The sequence below is a fragment of the Manis javanica genome, chromosome 9 (genome assembly GCF_040802235.1).
Source record: "Manis javanica isolate MJ-LG chromosome 9, MJ_LKY, whole genome shotgun sequence".
NCBI lineage: Eukaryota > Metazoa > Chordata > Mammalia > Pholidota > Manidae > Manis > Manis javanica.
In genome coordinates, this window is record NC_133164.1 from 86,671,094 (window position 1) to 86,695,651 (window position 24,558).

Below are 24,558 nucleotides of genomic sequence, written 5' to 3' on the forward strand. Positions count from 1 at the left end.
AGGCAGACATGTTTTCTATAAGTAGTCACCATTAACTGTAGTAATAAAATGTTCTTATGTAGGAAAAGTAATTTAGGCTGTTAAAATTAAATCTGTGAGTCTAAAGATTCTCTATCTAAATACATTCCATTTCATTTTACATCCAAGAAACCCATATGAGAATGGAGATGCCTGGTATGGCGTTGCAACATCAGTAGCTTGAAATGCCTGGGGCATCTTGGCAAAATATTCATCCAACCTGTATCGCTGCATGTTTATGACAGGAGCATAATCCTTAGGCACTGTGGTCGATCTTTGGGAAGGTTTGGCTGTTGAAAAGTCTTCCTGACTTGAAATCTCTTTCCCTTGTCATTCCCTCTAACAGAAACCCCTTAGAACCCTATAAAATAAGTCCTAATTCTTTGGAGGTTATATACTTCAAGAATATTTTCTTTTTAAGAGAAACAGCCTTAGTTCTTTTAAACCATTCCTCTTAGGATGTGGTTTTGTATTCCCTCACCCTATTTATCTCACTGCTCTCAACAATCTTCAATTTTTCTAATTCCTTTTGAGATTTAATACCCAGAAGTGAACACAGTTCTCCCAATCATAGAAATGGGTCTCTTTCCTTATTAGGTGAATTGCATTTTTGTGAATGTCGCCTGGGAGCACATTAATTTTTATTTTAATTTAATTCTTACTTGACAGCATATTACCCACTTACTAAAGTGCCAGAGAGTAAGAATTGTTAACCCAGATTTCTATATCCAATGAAGATATCCTTCAGGAATTAAGGGGGTAATGAAGTCATTCTCAAAGGAAAAAACTGAGAGAATTTGTCAGTAGCAGATCTATATTAAAAGAATAGCTAGGGAGGTTCTCAAAGAGGGAACTGTAGAACATTAAGAAGAAAGAATATGGTAGGTAAAAATGTGGGTAAACAAATGAGCTTTCCTTTTCTTGAATTTTCTAAATTATTTAATGGCTAAAACAAAAATTATAACACTGGTCTGATTTTAAATGTATATAGAAGAAATATTTAAGGCAATTATATTATAAATGGTCTAAAGTAAAGTGATATAAAGGGAGAAAAGGTTTCCATACTTCACTTGAACTGGTAAAATGATAACTCCATTATATTGTGGTAAGTTATGTATATATAATGAAACTCTTACAGCAACCACTAGAAAATCTATACAAAGAAATGCATTGTAATACACTAGATAAATCAAATGGAACGACAAAAAAATGTTCATGTAGCCAATAAGAAGGCAGGAAAAAGAAAACAGAGAAACAAACTAAAGAACAAAGAAAACAAAAAACAAAATAGTAGACTTAAGCTCTTATATAGCAATATTTGCATTAAATACAAATGGCTTAAATATACTAACTAAAAGACATATTGAGAGAGTGAATTGAAAACATGACAAATTACATTCTGCTTACAAGAATTTCAGTGCAAATGTAATGATATAGGCAAGTTGAAAATAAAAGGATAGAAAGTGATGTATGTATAAACATTAACCAAAAGAAACAGAAGTGCTATATTTATATCAGATAATGTAGTAGACTTCAGAGCAAATAAAATTCGTAGGGACTGAGAGAAACATTTTTTAATAATGAAAGGGTCAGTCCACCAAGAAGTCATAGCCATCTTACATGTCTATGCACCAAACAACAGAGCTGCAAAATACATGAAGCAGAACTAATAGAACTGAAAGGAGAAGTAGATAGACCCAGAGTTATATTCAGAGTCTGCAACATCCCTGTCTCAACAATTGATAGAATAATTATGCAGAAAATCAGCAGGGTTATAGAAAAACTCAGCATCACTAACGACCAACAGGATCTAGTCATCATGTAAATAATAGATAATGCTAAGGGTGCTCATGGAAAAAGTGGACAATAAGAAAGAACAGATTTGTATGTAAGCAGAGAGATAGAAACTCTGAGAAAGAATTGAAAGGAAATGCTAGAAATCAAAAACACTGGAACAGAAATGAAGAATGCTTCTGATGGGCTCATTAATAGACTGGACATAGCCAAGGACAGAATCTGTAAGTTTTAAGCTATGTCAATAGAAACTTCTAACACTGAAATATAAAGAGAAAAAAGAATGAAAAAGATCAGAAAGTGTAAGAACTGTGGGACAGTTACAGAAGGTATAACCTATAGGTAAGGGGAATATTAGAAAAAGAGAAAGGAACAGAAGAAATATTGGAAATAATAATGGCTGAGAATTTCCCAAAATTAATGACAGACACAAACCACAGATCCAGGAAGTTTAGACAACATCAACAGTCTACATGTAATTATCATATTCAAACTGCAGAGAATCAAAGACAGAAAAATTCTTAAAAGAAGCCAGTGAGGGAGGGAGGGACACCTTGTAGAGAAATAAGGATATGAATTAACACTGACTTCTCTTCAGAAATTGTGTAAGAAGAAAGTGGAGTGAAATATTTAAAGTGTTGGAAGAAAGAAAGACTAACCTAGATTTCTGGATTCATTGAAACTACCTTCAAAAATGAAGGACAAATAAAGACTTCCTCAGACAAGCAAAAATTGAGGAAATTAGTAGACCTGCCACCAGCAGAGCTCTTTTGTAAGAAAGTTCTTTAGGAATGAAGGAAAAGGATTTAGGCCAGAAACTTAGTTCTACATAGAGAAAAGAAGGGCATTAGAGGAAGAATAAAATGAAGGTAAAATAAAATATTTTATTTTTCTTATTCTTAATTGATCTAACAGATAATAGAATAGTAATAGCAACAATGTATTCAATGATTATAGCTTACAGATAAGTGAAATGTTACGTAGAACAGAATTGTTATAAGGGAAGAAAGGAATGAGGTGGGAATAAAGTATCTGTGAAGCAGTGTAAGTGTTATTTGAAAGTGGTCTAGAACTAGTTGTAAATGTACATTGCAAAGTCTAGGGCAATCACTAAAATTAAAAGAAAGTATAGTTGATATGCCAAGAGAAGACAAAATGGAATCATATAAACTTCTCAATTAAAACCAGAGAAGGCAGAGAAAGAAAGAAAAGAAAAAAGAAATGAATGAACAAGGGCAATGACTGAGAGTGGATAGAAAAAACAATACTCAGTTATATGTTGTCTATAAAGAAATGCACTTTAAATATAAAGACACAGATTAAAAGTAAAGGGATGTAGAAAGATATACCAAGTTAATGCTAATCAAAGAAAGCTGGAGTAGGTATATTAATTTCAGAAATACTCCCCGTGGGATCAGCTGAGGCCTTTGTTGTAACCACATCACAGCCCAGCCCATTCCTAACCCATTTGGTTTCTTCCTTCCTCCACCCACGTGATATAGAGAACACACTCAAACTTCCTGACACAAACCTCAGACTCATAGTCTGCTTCCCATGGAAACCAACCTGCAACAATCTAAAGAGTTGAACCTATCCCTTTATCTTCTTCTTTTAAATTTTTTTATCATTAATCTACAATTACATGAAGAACATCATGTTTACTAGACTCCCCCCCTTCACCAAGTCCCCTACCCCACCCCATTACAGTCACTGTCCATCAGCATAGTAAGATGCTGTAGAGTCACTACTTGTCTTCTCTGTGCTGCACAGCCCTCCCCATGCCTCCCCCTATATTATACATGCTAATTGTAATGCCCCCTTTCTTTTTCCCTGCCTTTATCCCTCCCTTCCCACCCATCCTCCCTAGTCCCTTTCCCTTTGGTAAATGTTAGTCCATTTTTGGGTTCTGTGATTCTGCTGCTGTTTGTTCCTTCACTTTTTCTTTGTTTTTATACTCCACATATGAGTGAAATCATTTGGTACTTGTCGTTCTCTGCCTGGCTTATTTCACTGAGCATCATACTCTCTAACTCCATCCATGTTGTTGCCAATGGTAGGATTTGTTTTCTTCTTATGGCTGAATAATATGCCATTGTGTATATGTACCACATCTTCTTTATCCATTCATCTACTGATGGACACTTAGGTTGCTTCCATTTCTTGGCTATTGTAAGTAGTGCTGTGATAAACATAGGAGTACATATGACTTTTTCAAACTGGACTGCTGCATTCTTAGGGTAAATTCCTAGGAGTGGAATTCCTGGGTCAACTGGTATTTCTATTTTGATCTCTTTGTGGAACCTCCACATTGCTTTCCACAATGGTTGAACTAATTTACATTCCCACCAGCACTGTAGGAGGGTTCCCCTTTCTCCACATTCTCCAGCATTTGTTGTTGTTTGTCTTTTGGATGTTGGCCATCCTGACTGGTGTGAGGTGATATCTCATTGTGGTTTTAATTTGCATTTCTCTGGTAACTAGCGATGTGGAGTATCTTTTCATGCTTCTGTTGGCCATCTGAATTTCTTCTTTGGAGAACTGTCTGTTCAGCTCCTCTGCCCATTTTTTAATTGGATTATTTACTTTTTGTTTGTTGAGGTGCATTAGCTCTTCATATATTTTGGATGTCAACCCTTTATCGGATCTGTCATTTCTGAATATATACTCCCATACTGTAGGGTACCTTTTTGTTCTATTGATAATGTCCTTTGCTGTACAGAATCTTTTCAGCTTGATATAGTCCCACTTGTTCATTTTTGCTTTCTTTTCCCTTGCCTGGGGAGATATGTTCATGAAGAAGTCACTCATGTTTATGTACAAGAGATTTTGCCTATGTTTTTTTCTAGGAGTTTTATGGTTTCATAACTTACATTCAGGTCTCTGATACATTTCAAATTTACTTTTGTGTATGGGGTTCGACAGTGATCCAGTTTCATTCTCTTACATGTAGCTGTCCAGTTTTGCCAGCACCATCTGTTGAAGAGATTGTCATTTCCCCATTGTGTGTCCATGGCTCCTTTATCATATATTAATTGACCATATATGTTTGGGTTAATGTCTGGAGTCTCTATTCTGTTCCACTGGTCTGTGCTCTGTTCTTGTGCCAGTACCAAGTTGTCTTGATTACTGTGGCTTTGTAGTAGAGCTTGAAGTTGGGGAGTGAGATCCCCTCCCCACTTTGTTCTTCCTTCTCAGGATTGCTTTGGCTATTTGGGATCTTTGGTGTTTCCATATGAATTTTTGAACTATTTGTTCCAGTTCGTTTAAGAATGTTGTTGGTAATTTGATAGGGATTGCATCAAATCTGTATATTGCTTTGGGCAGGATGGCCATTTTGACGATATTAATTCTTCCTAGCCACGAGCATGGGATGAGTTTCCATTTGTTAGTGTCCCCTTTTATTTCTCCTAAGAGTGTCTTGTCATTTTCAGAATATAGGTCTTTCACTTCTTTGGTTAGGTTTATTCCTAGGTATTTTATTCTTTTTGATGCAATTGTGAATGGAGTTGTTTTCCTGATTTCTCTTTCTGTTGGTTCATTGTTAGTGTATAGGGAAGCCACAGATTTCTGTGTGTTAATTTTGTATCCTGCAACTTTGCTGTATTCCGATATCAGTTCTAGTAGTTTTGGGGTGGAGTCTTTAGGGTTTTTTATGTACAATATCATGTCATCTGCAAATAGTGACAGTTTAACTTCTTCTTTACCAATCTGGATTCCTTGTATTTCTTTGTTTTGTCTGATTGCCATGGCTAGCACCTCCAGTACTATGTTAAATAACAGTGGGGAGAGTGGGCATCCCTGTCTTGTTCCCGATCTAAGAGGAAAAGCTTTCAGCTTCTTGTTGTTCAGTACTATGGGTTTATCATATATGACCTTTATTAGGTTTAGGTACTTGCCCTGTATACCCACTTTGCTGAGAGTTTTTATCATGAATGGATGTTGAATTTTGTCCAATGCTTTTTCAGCATCTATGGAGATGATCGTGTGGTTTTTGTCTTTCTTTTTGTTTATGTGGTGAATGGTATTGATGGATTTTCGAATGTTGTACCATCCTTGCATCCCTGGGATGAATCCCACTTGGTCATGGTGTATGATCCTTTTGATGTATTTTTTAATTCGGTTTGCTAATTTTCTTTTTTGTAATTTTCTTTTTTTGGTGGGGTCTTTGCCTGGTTTTGGTATTTGGTCTGTAATTTTCTTTTTTGGTGGGGTCTTTGCCTGGTTTTGGTATTAGGGAAATGTTGGCCTCATAGAATGAGTTTGGGAGTATTCCCTTCCCTTCTATTTTTTTGGAAAACTTTTAGGAGAATGGATATTATGTCTTCTCTGTATGTCTGATAAAATTCCAAGGTAAATCCATCTGGCCCAGGAGTTTTGTTCCTGGGTAGTTTTTTTATTACCACTTCAATTTATTTGCTGGTAATTGGTTTGTTTAGATTTTGTGTTTCTTCCTTGGTCAGTCTTGGAAGGTTGTATTTTTCTAGGAAGTTGTCCATTTCTTCTAGGTTTTCCAGCTTGTTAGCAAATAGGTTTTCATAGTATTCTCTAATAATTCTTTCTTTTCTGTTGGGTCTGTCGTGATGTTTCCTTTCTCGTTTCTGATTCTGTTGATTTGTGTTGATTCTCTTTTTCTCTTAATAAGTCTGGCTAGATGCTTATCTATTTTGTTTATTTTCTCAAAGAACCAGCTCTTGGTTTCATTGATTTTTCCTATTGTTTTATTCTTCTCAATTTTATTTATTTCTCCTCTGATCTTTATTATGTCCCTCCTTCTGCTGACTTTAGGCCTTATTTGTTCTTCTTTTTCCAATTTCAATAATTGTGACAGAAGACTATTCATTTGGGATTGTTCTTCCTTCTTTAAATATGCCTGGATTGCTATTTACTTTCCTCTTAAGACTGCTTTTGCTGTGTCCCGCAGAAGTTGGGGCTTTGTGTTTTTGTTGTCATTTGTTTCCATGTATTGCTTGATCTCTATTTTAATTTGGTCATTGATCCATTGATTATTTAGGAGCATGTTGTTAAGCCTCCATGTGTTTATGGGCCTTTTTGCTTTCTTTGTACAGTTTAGTTCTAGTTTTATTCCTTTGTGGTCTGAAAAGTTGGTTGGTAGAATTTCAGTCTTTTAGAATTTACTGAGGCTCTTTTTGTGGTCTAGTATGTGGTCTATTCTGGAGAATGTTCCATGTGCACTTGAGAAGAATGTTTATCCTGTTGCGTTTGGATGCAGAGTTCTATATATGTCTATTAGGTCCATCTGTTCTAGTGTGTTGTTCAGTGCCTCTATGTCCTTATTTTCTGTTGGGTGGATCTATCCTTTGGAGTGAGTGGTGTGTTGAAGTCTCCTAAAATGAATGCATTGCATTCTATTTACTCCTTTAGTTCTGTTATTATTTGTTTCACCTATGTAGGTGCTCCTGTGTTGGGTGCATATATATTTATAATGGTTATATCCTCTTGTTGGACTGACCCTTTTGTCATTATGTAATGTCCTTCTTTATCTCTTGTTACTTTCTTTGTTTTGAAGTCTATTTTGTCTGATACAAGTACTGCAACACCTGCTTTTTTCTCCCTGTTGTTTGCATGAAATATTTTTTTCCATCCCTTGACTTTTAGTCTGTGCATGTCTTTGGGTTTGAGGTGGGTCTCTTGTAAGCAGCTAGATGGGTCTTGCTTTTTTATCCATTCTGTTATGCTGTGTCTTTTGATTGGTGCATTCAGTCCATTTACATTTAGGGTGATTATTGAAAGATATGTACTTATTGCCATTGCAGGCTTTAGATTTGTGGTTAGCAAATGTTCAAGGTTAGCTTCTTTAGTATCTTACTGCCTAACTTAACTCACTTATTGAGCTATTATAGACATTGTTGATTCTTTATTTCTCCCCCTTCTTATTCCTCCTCCTCCATTCTTTATATGTTGGCTGTTTTATTCTGTGCTCTTTTGTGTTTCCTTTAACTGCTTTTGTGGGTAGTTGATTTTACTTTTTGCCTGAAGTTAGTATTTGGTTGGTCTGCTTTCTTTGCTGTGATTTTATTTTCTCTGGTGACATCTATTTAGTCTTAGGAGTGCTCCCATCTAGAACAGTCCCTCTAAAATACCCTGTAGAGGTGGTTTGTGGGAGGCAAATTCCCTCAACTTTTGCTTGTCTGGGAATTGTTTAATCCCTCCTTCATATTTAAATGATAATCGTTCTGGATACAGTATTCTTGGTTCAAGGCCCTTCTGTTTCATTGCATTAAATATATCATGCCATTCTCTTCTGGCCTGTAAGGTTTCTGTTGAGAAGTCTGATCATAGCCTGATGGGTTTTCCTTTGTAGGTGACCTTTTTCCTCTCTCTAGCTGCCTTTAAAACTCTGTCCTTGTCCTTGATCTTTGCCATTTTAATTATTATGTGTCTTGGTGTTGTCCTCCTTGGGTCCCTTGTGTTGGGAGTTCTGTGTACTTCCGTGGTCTGAATGATTATTTCCTCCTCCAGTTTGGGGAAGTTTCCAGCAATTATTTCTTCAGAGACACTTTCTATACCTTTTTCTCTCTCTTTTTCTTCTGGTACCCCTATACTGTGGATATTGTTCCTTTTGGATTGTTCACACAGTTCTCTTAATATTGTTTCATTCCTGGAGATCCTTTTATCTCTCTCTGCATCAGCTTCTATGCGTTCCTGTTCTCTGGTTTCTATTCTATCAATGGCCTCTTGCATCTTATCCATTCTGCTTATAAATCCTTCCAGAGATTGTTTCCTTTCTGTAATCTCCTATTGGACATCATCCTTTAGCTCTTACATATTTCTCTGCAGCTCCATCAGCATGGTTATGACCTTTATTTTGAATTCTTTTTCAGGTAGATTGGTTAGGTCTATCTTCCCAGATTCCTTGTCAGGGGAGGATGTCTGGGTTAGTCTGGTCTGTATCAAATTCTTCTGCCTTTTCATGGTGATAGAGGTAGTTGTGGGGACTGGCACGTGTGTTGGCTGGGAGAACATCCCTTCTTGCTGGTTTGTGGCCTTCCTCTTCTGGGAGAACGGCAATGCCTAGCGGCTTGTCCTGGGCAGCTGCATGCAGATGGGGTCTCTGATTCTTGCCCAGCCTCTGTGGAATTAAGCTCCGCAGTTGCTGTGGGCGTGGCTGCCCTCAGGCGCCTGCTCCACTATGGCGGAGCTGTGTTGGAGGGGAAACAGGTGGGAGGCTGTTTATCTCTGTGAGGGGCCTCCAAGCTGTGCTGCCGCCCAGGGGGTTAGGGCGCTTAGAGTTCCCCGGGATTCCCAGCTGCTGGGCTAAGTGTCCCAGGACATTTCCATCCAGCTGTGGGGTCCCTGTCCCTTTAAGTCTTTCAAAAAGCACTCTCTTTTCTTTGTCCCAGGGGCACTGGCTGTGGGGACCCACTCGCAGGTTTTACTGTCCCATTTCCCTATTATCCAGCACCCCACGCACTGTGTGTCTGCGCTTTGGTGCAGATGGCTAGGGCTGGGTTTTTAGCAGTCCTGGGCTCCCTCTCCCTCCCTGCTCCAACTCCTCTCTTCCCACTGGGAGCTGGGGTGAGGGACGCTCAGGTCCCACCAGGCTGAGGCTTGTATCTTACCCACTTCATGAGGCGCTGGGTTCTCGCAGGTGTAGATGTAGCCTGGCTGTTGTCCTGTATCTTCTGGTCTCTCTTTTAGGAATAGTTGTATTTGTTGTATTTTTAAAAATATATATGATTTTGGGAGGAGATTTCCGCTGCTCTACTCACTCCACCATCTTGGCTACACCCACTCCCTTTATGTTCTTAAACATACCTAAGATGTCTTTAAGAAAAAAAAAATTCCCTTTACTCTGCTCTGTTAATTTGGGGCATTCACTTTCATATTAAAACTACCTTGATACTGTCACATTTTCATCCTTGTCCCTAAGTTCCGCATTTAATCTGTTACATTTATCATTAGAAAGCAGGGGCTTATCAATGAATTATCTACATGCTCACATGGATTTCTTTGGTATGCCTCCTTCTTTTTTGACACTATTTGTAAAATAGCTCAGTGAAAGTGACTTTAGTTTTCCCCAACCTTTAGTGCTGTTCCCTCATCTGCAGAAAAGTTATATATACATTTTCTTTTTTTGTGTTCTACTTTTTTAAAGACTAGGATACAAATCTGACCAGCCAGACATGTATGATTACTTTCTCTTAAAATTCATATGTTAGTCTGGACCTGCTGTAGTAAGCTCCCCCACCTCTTCCCCCAAACCCCTAGGGTATGAGCGAAAATTGAAAAGCAAGGTTATTCATGCATTGACAGGTTCTTCCTTAACAGTGAATGGGATTCAGAAATATTCTGTAGACCCTTTCCCTTGTGTCAAATGGATTATATCCTCAGGGCATTTATGTACTGGGCTAAAGCCTCCATAGTCAACCCCATGGTGTTTGCGTAGCCTGACTGCTGGGCTTCAGCCCAGGTTCCTGGTTTTCACTTCTGTCCTCTGCTGGACCAGGAGCCAAAACCAAATCCAGTCCAGCTGGCTGAAGCTCTGACCCTTTCTCCTACTTGCTGCCCACTTTGTTTCTGGTGTTTCTACCTTGATCCATGTGTAGATTCTTGGGCCAAGGCTCTTGTCAACAGGATGCAAGGAACTTGCTTCCAAGAATGCCATACTCCTCCCCTTGCCCTCACAATGGGCCCACCACAATGATGCTGGCCCAGGCTGCACCTGTATCCCCTGCAGCTGCACCTAAATCCACACTAAGACCTCGAACCTGAACTGTTAGCTTGTATAGCCTGGGTGAGTTCCCCTGTCCTATGCCAGCCACCTTAGCAAAATCCTTTATCACAATGAGTGCACACACACCCATCACTTCAGCTAGTACCGTTGCTTTCACAAATTAGTCCCTGTTAATGAGAACTAAGTCTAAAGCAGTAGTTCCCCTCATTAGATCCACCACCCTTGAAGAGTAAAATTGCTGGCAAGGCAAATGAAAAATTTTTCAGAATTCCAGCATTTATCATAATGGGACTTTGTATGGTTTAATTTAGGTTTAGTTGTGACCAAAATATCTTGCCTCTTAATACTTTTTTGCCTATTATCAAAACATTAGTCTAGGCCTCCATCTCAGCAGGTAGATTATTCTCTTCCCACCATTACATGATTTAAATTTTCTCTAACTTCCGATTTGTAGATATTCAAAAGGGTAGGTACCTTATTTCAAAATAAGGGAGGCTTAACTTATAACAGAACATTAACACATACATAAGCCACAGTGTAATCATTTCCTGAGACTATAAAATAGATAACTACTTATATGCCAGACACTCTGGCATCAACTATATACCAGAGGGGGTGGAAATCAAGTATCAAGACCTAAGATGTTCTAAGAATTAGCACCTAGTGGCTTGTAATAGAGCAGTAATAAATTTACTAAGGTTATAGTATAGTAATAACTAAAGCACTAGTTGATCTAATGACAGGTTGCTTAAAATGTATGAAGTATTTTTTACAATTTCCTAAACTAAGACCTTCCATTTACAAATATTTACTCAAAATCATTAGCTTAATCTCTGTAACAAAGTATACTTTGCTTGGGCCAATATTAGATTTCATTTTTATTCTGTAGCACAACTATACATTCTGACCCTGGATATCCACAGTTGGTAATATATATACAAATGAAGAATCATTTACTTGGGATGGAAGTCAGAGAGTTAACTAAATTGCACAATTTACCACCACCCAAAGGCAAGCTTACACTTTAGAACAGTATCTTTCCTGAGCCCAAAAAATGATTGCATGGTTTTTCTTCAAACCAGTATTTAGTCAAATGAAAAGTAATGTTTAGGATGACCTGCTGGGCGAGTCTACCTCATGTGAAAACAATGACTTGAATTTAAGGAATAATAAGTGAAGCCAGATAATTTAAGACCCCAAAGAAGTGACAAGGGATGCATTGCTGTTTGTCCCAAGAAGCGATCCTGTGTTTGGTTTCATGGATGTCTACCAATGTGGGGCAAATGGCAGGCCGACTGAAGCTTCAGGGCCTTTTGCTCAACCTAAAGTACCACAGGTCTGCTCTTGAGAATTAAAAACAAAACCCGAGTTAAAAGAATCTTTAAAATTATATAATTGAGCCAGAGATTTGGAAATAGAAATATCTAGACAATTTAGGGGGTTTCAAAGGGGGAGGGTATGGCACTGTTCTCTAATTCAAGTTTTCACGGAACAGAAGCAAGGAACCCAGCAAATTGTTCAACTTCTCTGCACGTACTTGGGGAAGAACCGACTTTAATACAGGTTGGTCTTTTTCATGATGCGAAGAAATTCTTCCTCGTTCACCTCCCCGTCGCCATCCCGATCGGCTTCATCAATCATTTCCTGCAGTTCTTCGTCAGTGAGGTTTTCCTCCAATTCACCGGCCACACGCTTTAGGTTTTTGAAAGAGATCTTCCCAGTTTCATCATCATCAAAGAGCCTGAAAGCCTTCAGGATTTCTTCTTTGGTGTCCTTCTCGGCCATCTTCTGAGTCATCACAGCCAAGAAGTCATTGAAGCTGATCATCCCCGTGCCTTCCTTGCCCACGTCGGAGATCATCTTCTTCATCTCCTCCCTCGTGGGTTCGAAGCCCAGTGCTCTCAGGGCCACCTTCAGCTCCTTCACGTCGATGGTCCCACTTCCGTCCACGTCGAAGAGGTCAAAAGCTTCGCGAACTTCTCGCTTCTGACCTTCAGTGAGTTCGGGCTTAGGACCCACCTTTCTTTTCTGGCTGGTAGAGGCCGCGTTTGGCTTCTTGAAGTTGGAAGCCATCCTCCTGCGGCGGTTGTTACTTTAACGTTGCCTCCGTGCTCACTGCGCTTGCTCCGGGGCGTCCCCTGCTGGAGCGCCGGCAGGGGGCCTCCCCTTGTTCATTCCCACTCCGCTCCCGGAGCAGCCTGGCTCACCAAGCCCGCCGCGGCTGCGAGATGCTGTTTACGTTTTAATCCGCAGTTCGCTCGGTTATTATCCAATCTCCAGGAGCTGAGACCTGAGCTGGCAAGAACTATCGGTAGCCACAGTTGTCTTCTTCACTGCACTGCCACTTGCTGTTCTTTCCCGGCTATTGCCAGCATCCTTAGGACTAGGTTTATAGAGTCGACCATGAGTTTATAGGTTTATATAGGGTTTATAGGATTATTTGGAGGGCCTTCCTCTCTCCTTTTGCATACTAATTTAAAACACCATATTGGTCTGAGATTACCTAGGGGTAAATGTAGCATAATCAAGATTGAGCTTGATCATCTGGCATTAAATGCGGGAAGAAGGAAGAGAGAATATTAAAAGTTAGACAATGTGTTCAACCTGACTGACATAAATGGAAACCAGATAAAATGGAAAAAAGTTATGTATAAAACTTGTAGAAGTTTGTTTCCTGACATTACGCTCAACAATAATAAGACTTCCCTGGCTTATTTGACATACACTGAAATATGAAATGTAATATCCAAATGTACAACTCTTGGTGTTTCAATTTTACATACTCAGAATAATTGCACTTGAATAACAGTCATAATTTCATTCCCTAGGTTTTTGATTTGGAGAAGAGAGACTGAAATACTTCATTCTGGTATTCTGGTATTTTTTAAAACTAATCGCTTATTATTCTCACTGTTTATCATCCAATCTGGGCTCTGCTGAAACCCACATACTGATTGCCCTGCTTTCGCAGTAGACATGGGAGCAAATGATGCAGGATGCAGGGCATGTTGGGACTCAGTACTGCCTCCTGAGAACAAAGGGGCCAGAGAAAAATGGAAGCTTTTCAAGTGAAAAGAAGGAAAATAAGTCATCAAGTAAGCCCATAAAAGAATTGCCTTTAGAATTGCTCTATATTTTTTAAACGTTTACAATAAAAGAAAGCTGACACTTTTTAACATTCTTTAAAAAAAATCTTAATTTATCATTTCTTGATCAGTTATAAGAGAGGGCATTTCCAAGAGTTTTTACCAAAGAATTTTTGTATCCCCATCATCTAGAACAGTACTTGATGCATAGTAGGTAAGTTAATAAATATTTGCTGAATAAATGAATGACAATTAATGGTGGTCTTAAAATACTTCTGAATCATCAAAATAAGACAAAGAAAAGCCCAAAAGATTATACAAAGAGTGTTTTATAAATTTTTTTAAAATTACTCATTATATATTGTTTACATGACATGTTTAATTAGCCAGAGCTCACCACCTGCGCAAGTGCATATGTGATGTAATGGACAGAGGGCCTGGACATAAGGAAACTTATTTGGGGACACCCTCCTGCCACCTCCAGCCTCACAGCAATTGCTGCAGATATTGTCAATCTAGCAAGTAGACACTGCTTTCTTAACCAGGTCAAAAAGCCAGGGATCTTATCCCAAGTCCATGCCTTATTATCAGTGTGATCTTGAGGAAGTCATTTAACGCCTTCCACACTCAGCTGAAGCATCTGCAAAGCAGGCGTAGTAATATAGCTTCCTAATTGGGCTCCCACACATGTTTAATGAGCTGCTCCACAAACAGTTCCCTAGTGGGGCAGGGCTTGGGTAATTGTTAGTTGAATCTGAATTCCTCCCAGACATTGTACATTTCTTTTGACACCCACTCCTATGCCCAAATTCAAGCCAAGCTATGATGTGTTGGGAAAAACTGAAGGATAGAAGCTGCCTTATATAGAGCTACATTTGGGCCAAGCTGTGCGCAAAGCAAAACGGTTGTCATAGTTTCCAGATGTGTGCAATCAGCAGTCACAACTAAGGGCCACCAAGAGCTCCCTTCATAGAAACAGTACCCTCAGCCAGAGTCAGCTGTTGGTGGGGAGTTGTTTTATGTTCATAATCTATAATCTGATTTCAAAAGGGAAGGGAAATTTACATTGATTCTGTTCCTAACATTGGGCTTGCTCCACAGATTAGCTATATCATTTGATCCTTGTCATCATTTCCTGTTTTGCAGATGAAAAAAAATAATGTCCAGGAGAGGTCTGGTCCAGTACACAGCCAGTGTGTACTCTGGCTCTGGGATTTAGCCATGGCCTTTCTGAGTCCAGTGCTGAGATTTTTGTTCACCACACCAGGCTGCTTTCTCCAAAGTTGAGATTATTACCAAAATGATGTATCACTGGGAAGGTATGACACTGATTCGTCCCTAAACTCAACAATAATTAAGTATCCTGCGTGGAAAGATCAAATCAGATTTTGTAGGATCTCAGACAGGGTCTCATTTTGGGGTCAGTCACTGGGAAAGAGCAGTATGCTTGGTATTTACATTTGTTCTTCAATTCTGCTTTACTCCATTCCATGTTCAGTGTCCAAGGTAGTGAGAAGCAGTCCTGGCAAAGTGTTTTTAGTTGACATTAATGAGAATCTGTATAGTGCTTATGAAATTCAGCTCCATTTGCTTAAAGTCACTTTTCAACTTCTAAAAACACTGACAAAGTAAATGAGATATCCTGGAAAATCAAGGGATATAAGTGGTTTTGTTTTGTTTTTGCACTTAAAATTTTTGTACCATAATATCCTAAGTAGGCTAAGTCAGTTGTTGATTATCTGAGACAGGGAGGCGAGGTGGTTGTTTAAATCTGGTCATGGAAGCTTAACAGCTGGAAGGGGGAAAGAAAGAGGTGCTGGAATTCCACAACAAGGTCTGGAGTCAGTTGAGACCAAGAGAAAGGACCCATGCAGCTTGCTTATTCTAATTATTTGGTTTTCCATTTGACCTGCATAGTATGAAAAGGTGAGGCTCAGGAGCCTTTTAAAATTGAAGTTGCATTCAGCAAGTTCAGCAAATTCCAGGTGCCACACAAGGCAGAAAACATGCACAACAAAGTTTCTTTATTCCTGCTTTTTTTTTACTTCTTAACAAATGCAGAGAGAAAATGTGAATGCTTGACACTTCTACATAAGCAGCACATCTGTGCCAGGTTGGTGGAGGAGTGATCCCCAAACCAACAATAATAGAGCTAAACTATTTATTCTTGAATATGTAGAGCCATTTACAAGAAATGGGCTCAGCAGTAAGAGTTTTACAATCCCAGTGGTCTCTGAATGAGACCATGAAGTCCAGTCTAGTGACTCAACCCAAGCCTTTTTGGCAAACCCAAGAACAGACTTAAGTGTCCGGCCAAGGGCTAGATAATTTCTTATTCCATGAACCCCAGAAATAAAGAAATACTCCTCTCAGATACAAAAGCCAACTGTGTTTTAGAAAATAATTTACCAGAATCTCACATTGCTTCTCAAACTTTGATCCAAATACTCCTAAAAGCAAAGGAGATTTAAAGTACTCCCTTGGGATCCAAGAGAACACTTGGAAGAAGCCTACACCAAGCATGAAATATCTTTATAATCCTGTGTTTTATCTTTAAAAAAACACAAAAAACGAATCATGCTGGCTTTCTGCTTCATAACACATTTGCCTGTTCTATTATAGTTTTAAATGACTGACCATTGAGTAAATTTGGTTCATACCCCAAAAGTGCCTATTTTCTGACTTTAAATATACCCCAAGGATGTGACCAGGGACCAGGAGAACCTTACATGTTTTAGCAAACTCAGATGTGGGATCTAATGAACTTGAGGTAAAAAAAATAAAGATTGGCAATGTTCCCCTCACTTACCCAACCAAGATCCTCTCCACTTATACATCATTTGGATTTGGGAGTCAAAGAAGGAGGAAGAGGAAGAAAAAGTGTGAGGAAAAGAGGAAGATGAATGAATGTCCAGAGCAATTTGAACTCGATAGGTAGAGTGACATTAAATGCATCCAGTGAAAGAATGACTGCCCTCTCTTCCCAGAGCCCAAATCCACCCAACTTGAACATTGCTTTGGTGGAACTGAGAAAATACGACAATCTTTGTTGATGTAAACTCAAAGCAGAACGCTATGGCATTTATGATCCAGCAGTACCACCCTGTAAGTCTGCAGAGGTCCTACCAAGTGCAGGCATGCAACAGAAAATGCTGAACCAACAGGCCTGGGAGTGGCTCACTTGGATTTTAAAATACCTCATAGCCTAAGCTATTGATTTACTCTTTGATCCACCTTCTTTCATTCTCCAAGGGCCCTGAGACTTCAGCATCTAAAGCTAACTCTGAGGCTGTTTACTGAGGAGAATTTTATGCTCTCAGTGATGAAAAGGTCAAAAGCCCACAGGGGTGTTAGTAATCTAGAACAAGCCAAGTGGGTTGCAAATAAGGCTTTATTTAGGGATTAGCAGTGACCTGGAGAATTTGTGCACTTGTAGAAGATATTGAAATTCTAATTAAAAAAACAAAATGAACAAAATAACTGCACAGGCCCAAGAAAACAGGTCTTGTGGAAAACAGGTCAGGCAGAACTTGGCCTATGGGCTACATACACATTATTCATCTGGTCCTTGTATTGGCCACTTCTACTGGGGTTCAAATATTAAGGACACTTCTTAGGGAAAAGGAGAGACAGAGGGAAAATTGAATTCTAGCCCAAAGCCCATCCATGCCTAGTCCTTTAACTTCAGCACCCAAAGGGGGAAGTGACCTGTTGCAGATGTAACAATAATCTGTTTGATTTTCTCTCCTGAACCAGCTTGGAAGGAGAGGAGCCCACTCTGCCTGCCATGTCCCTGTGTCCTTGTCTGCCAGCACCACTGTGGGCCTGGAGGCCCCTGTGTGATTGGTAGTGAGGCTGATCCAGGTTCAGTCTTAGAGACCACCGCTCTAGTCCTGTGCATGGTACAGGGAGGGAGCAGGATGCCTGGGGACTGAGACTCTCCCACATGGGCCACAACAGCCTATTTTCAGAAGTCTGCTCTGCAACTCACTGGGAATTGGAGAAACAAAGTGAAAGTGTCAGTACATGATAGAGGAAACACACCTTTTACAAAAATATTCTGAGAACTGGATTTTGAATAAAAATCCGTTCTGTGACTGCAGTATGTATTTAAAAACAAGCTTCTGAATTAAATTAAAATTCTGCCGCATTTCAAAGTTTAGCAGTTGGGTCACCAAACAAAGCATCAAAAGAAACCAGTAGGTCATGTTAGTCTCCTCTGAAGCAGCAACTAGGATTCCCTTCATCAACAAGTAATCATATTACAGCTCCTTCCTGCTAGGCCTCTGAATAGGAAAGGGGGTGCAATTAGGGCAGGAGGAGATGTCTCCCTCCTACTTCCCAGCTGGCAACTCACATCCCCCTGGAGGTTTTTCATTTAGACATTGGCTAAACATCTTTTGAAACTCAGTGGGTTCACCACTGGGAATCGCCAGCCCTCCTACTTTGCTTCATGTTCTGCATTTGCTACTTTGCATCTACAAAGTACTTTCCAAATTCCTTTGGTTTCTGGATCATTCTTATCTGAAATCCATGTTCATTGTTTTTTTTTCCTTTGGCATCAGTCAGGGTTCCTTTTGCTGTGAACACTGTGCATGGGATAAAGCTGAGAATGGAAAGTGGGTCATTTACTTGTGGTATTGTTTTTAATTACACCTTGTACAAAGTGTTTGCCTGCCAGGGTGGTTTCAGGCCCCATCGCACCAGTGTAAAAGTCCACAGTTGGTTCATTTTAAAGCTCCCCTCACCCTCTAAGAACAGATTTCATACAGGCATTTTGAAAAGTATATTTTAAGGATAACATGGGAATGAGGCAAGTGTAGAAAGAGGAAAAAAGGAGCTCTCAATTACAAATGCCATCTAACACATTGGGTCAAAGAAGGTAGGAAGGTTACGTGTTTCCATGTTTGTGAAGTTATCAAGTTGTGAGTATTTAGTGAATCCTGAGGCAGTGACAAACATTATTTAAACTCTCTTTTTGCTTTAAAATTGTGAACATCCTAGTTTCCCAATACAATCAAGTTTTAGAGACTAAGATATAAATTGTGTATTTTATGCCTACATATGTTTAAAATAAAGGAAAAGGTGTCTTGGAACTCCTGGCTCATTAAGGATTAATTTAGAATACAAAAAGCAAATAAAATGTTATTTTTATTGAAATATTGTTGATATACAATTTTATATTGGTTTCAAATATACGACACAGTGGTTCAACAGTTATCCATATTATTAAATCCTCACCCCCACTAGTGTAGTTCTCTGTCAACATGGGAAGATGTTACAGAATCACCGACTATATTCTCCATGCTGTACTACCATCCCTATGACCACCTTACATTATGATTGAGAACTTTTGTGCCCTTTTATCCCCCTTATCCTCCCCACCCACCCACCCCAATCCTCCCCAACGGTTACCACCAGTCAGTTCTCGGTGTCTATAAATCTACTGCCATTTTGTTCATTTTGTTTAAAAAACAAATGAATTTGAATTTAGCATGGGTAAATACCAGACATTTACAAGGCTACAATTAATGTCTAGATAAATGGAATAAAGTTAAGAACATGTACAGATATTATATTCTTCATCTTAGTGAAAAGCAGCTCATGGTCAGAGAGTCTTTTCTCTGGCTGTGATCATTCCACCTCTTCTGGAGCCTGTGGCAGCCCCCAAAAGGAGAATATAGATATTGCATCTATAGTATGCATTCTATTCTGACACATCTGTCTAAATTACATTGATGGACCATATCACCCATGTGTGGCACAGCAGTGTGGTGGGGGGCATAAGAGTGCCTGCCTTTCAGTACCTGCCCTACCCACTACTAGTTGCAGGACCTCAAGTAAGGTAAGCTTCAAATTCCCATACAATGTTGGAATAGCAGTTAGCTCATAGGACTGCAGTGGGGACTGAATGAGATAATACATGTAAAGTGTTTAATACTGTGCCTGGCCAACCGTAAATGCTCAGTAAACATAGTGCTTTATGCTTCACAAAACTCAGCTAGATACACATATTATCTCATTTACCATCTCAAAAAGTCTATGATGAAGGGTTTAAGTGAAGCACCTGAGGTCAGAGACACTTCGCCATTTTCCTATTCACACAACAAGCAACAGCACAATGACCCAACCCAGTTTCTCATCTCAACACCAGTGCTCTCTTCCCTTATGGCCCCCCTTTTAAGTACAAGGCAGGTGAGCTGCTTATTTTAAACCTTCTAAAGTGCCAGAGATTATCAAAGCTTGATTATTCAATCAGATTTAGCATAACGGGTAAAGCATGGACTCTTGAGCCAAACATACCTGGGTATGAATCCCAGGCCTTTCAGGTCATGCCTGTTAGGCCAGGTCACCCCACCTCTCTACCTGTCCCCTCCCTCATGATGTGGCAAAGTCTTCCCTTTTAGGTCATATATGCAGTTTGAAGGAACAGCCTACTCGGGTTCTGCCAAGTTCAGTCACTTACTAGCTCTCAGCTACGAAGTTTAATTATTCAGTAGAGGTATATTTAGTATTTTAAGAGCTATTTCAACTCCCTTTAAGAATTGGTGATACAAAATAATCATATTTGTAAGAACAATTACCATCTTTGCATTGCTTCTAAAACTATGCTTTCCCAAGGCAAGAATGTGTATTTAATAAGTTATTTGCAGGGGCTGTGTTTGGATGGCAAAGCTACCCAGTTAATTCAATAATTCAGTACCTAACTGTTGGACCTGTTCTTTGGTGTCATGGACTGAGCCCCAGGACAGTGAGATTTTTAGTGTGATTTTCATGGAGACCATGGCTCTGCCAACATTTACTAACACCTGAATTTTTTGCTAACTGTCTAAACACATCTCTCCAGTTAGATGCCTACCACATGATTATCTGACTTATCCTTTATTAGTTTCTAATGTAACAGTTGCAAAAGAGATTGATTTCTCTCTCTTGTATAGTCCAAGCTCACCTGGCTGCTCAGTTATTCCCAGGGCACCAAGTTCCTTCAGTATTACTGCTCCCACTTTCCCAGGCAGCTTGCCCTTATCATGTCTTCCACAGGCATGTTAGCCAGCAGGACAGGAGGTATATCATGTCTTTTTTGAGCACCATTTCAAATTCAAATCCTCTCGGCCCTGCCTCACTGCACCTGTGATTGTCCACAGCTGTGCAGGCTTCACCAGTTTGCTCAGTTGAAACCAGGAAGTGACTCACCTTGGCCTGGGCCCCAAGCCTCTCACTTTCTGTCTGGGTCTTCTCGGACATCACAGCAAGTAAGAGAGTTAAGACTCTTGACCAATGGCAGATGAGTACCAATGTGTCTCCCCATCAGAAGGTCCTGTGGGGTTGAGCACCAGTCACCTAAAACCATGGCCAGCTCGGTAACACGTTCATGTGCTGGCTCTGTGTCACACTCTGCATGTTACCCTCACTCTGCTCCCTGGGGAAACTCCCCAAATATACCTGCAGGCAAGTGTTAGCCTCAGATTCCACTCTGAGGGGAATCCAGGCTGAGAGAGGGGAGCATACAGTCTTCTGTGAGCCAGAAGCTGCCCACAACCCTTCTGCTCACAGTCCAATGGCCACGTGTAGCTGCAAGGGAGGCTGAGAAGTGAATTCATTATTCTGGGTGGCCGTACTCCCAGTTAAAAATTCATTACTATGGAGGAAGTCTCTGCATGTAATTCAGGCATGTATTTCTCTTAGACAAATGTGAATTTGCACAATTAAATATGTCATGGGGAGACCAGAGTTTAAGACCACTAAACTAAGAGTCCTAAGTTTTTGTCCACACTTTTCCACTGATTTTCTATGTGAACTTAGGCAATTTGCTAAAGTCTACTGGGCCAAAATCTCCTCATCTGTAAAGTGGCGATAGTAATAATGCCTTTCTCTGGGTAGTTGTGAAAAAAATGAGATTGCAGATAGGAAGGCACTTGAAAACATATAAAAGATGATGTAAATAGAGGTTAGACTTGGGTACTGTCTAAAGGTAAACAGTAAAGCAGTGGCAGAGCATTCCAGTCCATTCTGTTACTGTGTTATCAGATACACCCACAAAGCAAGGTCCTGTTCACCCCACCGGTGGATAAGCTCACCCAGCCCGCCATCCTGGAAAGAGCAGTCAGCAAAGGGTAAACACCTGCTGTTTAAAAGGCTGCACTGAAGTGGGTTATTGCAGATAATCTCTCTTTTCATTATTTCCTTCTCTTCCAAAAGATTATCTACCTCTGGAATTTATCTTATAAAAATGATAAAGAGCAAAGTGAAAGAAAATTACAAAAGTTTGTTAGCCTAAGGGACAAAACTACATTCTCTCTCTCTATCAATAATCTAAACTTTTGAACATGTAGGAATAGTTAAAGATTCCTTCTGGACTATTTTAAGGAGTAAATTTATTAGTTCTATAGCATCTCGTAATCCTGAGGTATTTGGGAAAACTGCATTCTTTGGATTCTGAACCTCTGGCTGTTTCCCCAAGCTACTTCAAACAATGCAAGCTTTTGCTGATGGGGAACTCCATGAGCCAGCAGTGTTGTTGAATTGTAAGTAAGTAATCTTGAAACAAATCCGTTTCAAGTGTTATATTCAACAAATATAACACTGTCATATTATGTTTACTGCTCCAGAGGAGGAATTTATTCTGAGGATATTGAAAAATTCCATTGCTATTTGGGGGAAGTGACAATTGGGATCACCCATAAATTAAAGTGACTGCCCTCTATAGTGTAGATGTGGTCCAAGACATCGCACAGGCACTAAAATATCATATGCGAAATACAACAGTGTTGGATAAAAATATATAACGTTACTAAATAAAAACAGATTCCATGGATACGATGTTTAAATTGCCAAGTTTGTCTACAGCTAGTGCCAGAGCTCCCAGGATTAATAAACATGGAGCAGGAAAACTCAGTTCAAAGCAGCCTGCTTTGTTTTAGCATTGGTTTCATGAGTCATTTAGGCTGCCTTTTAAAAAATGGTTTAATATTTAATAAGCTAGGTATCTCTTTCCTTGTAGGAAGAGCATTAGTATTATAACTTTCTATAAACCAGTACCTTCTCTGCCATCTCATCTCCCTCCAGCCTGGCTCCCTTGGAGTTTGGCTTGGCTTTGCAAATGGTGGATATTGGTGAGATTGGTCATTTAATGTGAAGTAGGGACAAATACTTGGGTGAGGAAGGCATCAACCATAGTTTATTTCAGCAGAGGCTTTTCTAGGTTAACTCCATCTAAATCACAACAACATGTAATTACAGAAAATCAAGAATAAAGGATGAAACTATAATATCCCCTTGTGCATATAATAACCTTCCTCTGATATCTTCTACGATCTTTTAAATAGCAAACGCCTTCTCTTTTGAGAGGACTTCCCTATGTACCATGGTGGTCATAGAGATATGAAAAAGAGTTCTTCCACAATTGTGGAATGTTTAGGAGAGGGACAGTTCAGAAGGGTGTACAGAGCCAGAAAAGTTGCAAATAATCATAGCACTGAAGACGATGCTGCAAAACCGGGGAGGCTGGACTCCCTTTGGCCTGTGGGTCAGAGTGGATCTTCTAGAAGAGGCCCCACTCCAGCCTGTCCTGGGAGGGTGACTGAATTGTCCAGGAGGGCAAAAGAGCAGATGGTTTTAGGTAAAGGGAATCACGTGTACAAAGGAGAAGGAGCAAGAAAGTGAACAGCAAGTTCAGAGCTGCAAGTGGCCTATCTGGCTGAGTCTGGGATGTGTGCCTATGAACGTGAGGGTTGGGAAGTCAGGGACAGCCTGAGCCTTGTGGAGGTCTGCTGGGTACTCGTACATGGAAGGCCTTAGGGTGGCAGGCACCCACTATTGAAGTCCAGCAGTGAGAGCCAGAGTGGTGGAATGGTCTGGTCTGCTGAGACGGGGTTCCGTGCTGTGGACCACGTGAGTTGGTTTCATCTGTTTGTGCACTTCCTCTGGCCAGCCCAAAGGCTCAGGGCCACTGCAAGACCGTGAAGGTCCTCAGCAGCAGCAGAGGAAGGGCAGCCTCTTGCACCGCCTGTAGGGTGGCCCGTGGCCAGCCTTTATGATCTCACTTCCACCCACATTGCCCCTGCCTGCCTGGTGGAATCCTTTATGTCGTTGTGCCTGCACATTTTGCGTTCTAGCCAACTTGACTTTTTCCCATGTATGAACTGGCAAGTCCCTCTTTTGTTGCTCTTCCTTTTTAATGTACCCTGTGTTTTATTCTTTATAGCAGATACCAGCAAATATCCTCACTTGTTTCAGTTCTTTTCTGTGAGACTTCCCCACCCCTTCCTTCCTTTCTCCTCCTCCTGCAATAGGGGGAGAATAGTATAAATGAACCCCTATGTACCCATCATCCAGCCTCAACAATTACCAACTCATGGACAACATTGTTTCATCATTACCCCCATGCCCAGGTTGTTTTGAAGCTAACCCCTGATGTTTCATCTATAAATAGTTCAGTATGAAAATTCAGTATGAAATAAAGATTTTATTCTTATGCCAATCTGATGTTTCCACCCTACCCCACCCCATCTCTCACTATACTTAAGTTTTATTTTTCTATTCATTGTCATCAGGGTATTTGTTCTCAGTAATTTATTGAAAGGCCATTTCTCACTTAAAAAATATATATTAAAATATATATTTAAAATTATATATACAAAATATTTATATAACATATAATATTAGAACTAAAAATATTAGGATAATATTAGAACAAACATCCATATAACCATAATCAAGCTTAAGGTGAGGGACCATTACCAATCCCTTTGAAGTCCTTTTTTTCCTTTACCTACCCCCTATTCATAGTTATCCTTTCTTCTGAAATTTGGGCTAGTCACCCCCCAACAGCTCTGTGTGTATGTGTATTTACCATATGTAAATTGGAACCTCTAAATGTATTCAGTTTTGCCTATATATGAAATTTTCATATAATCACACTTCAGTGACTTTTTCCACTTCAATATTATGCTTCTGTTAGTCCTC

At 39.8% G+C, this 24,558-nt stretch overlaps 1 protein-coding gene across 1 annotated transcript; it reads right to left on the reverse strand.

Annotated features, from left to right (window-relative positions):
• Positions 1 to 11,411: 11,411 nt before the first annotated feature.
• CETN1 (centrin 1) lies at positions 11,412 to 12,687 on the reverse strand. Its single transcript, XM_017646981.2, has one exon. It carries the CDS (start codon positions 12,578 to 12,580, stop codon positions 12,062 to 12,064), a length of 519 nt encoding a protein of 172 aa, XP_017502470.1. The 5' UTR covers positions 12,581 to 12,687; the 3' UTR covers positions 11,412 to 12,061.
• Positions 12,688 to 24,558: the final 11,871 nt, after the last annotated feature.

Coding starts and splice junctions, on each gene's coding strand:
- CETN1 (XM_017646981.2), bottom strand. CDS start 12,580: ATGGCTTCCAACTTCAAGAAGCCAAACGCGGCCTCTACCAGCCAGAAA.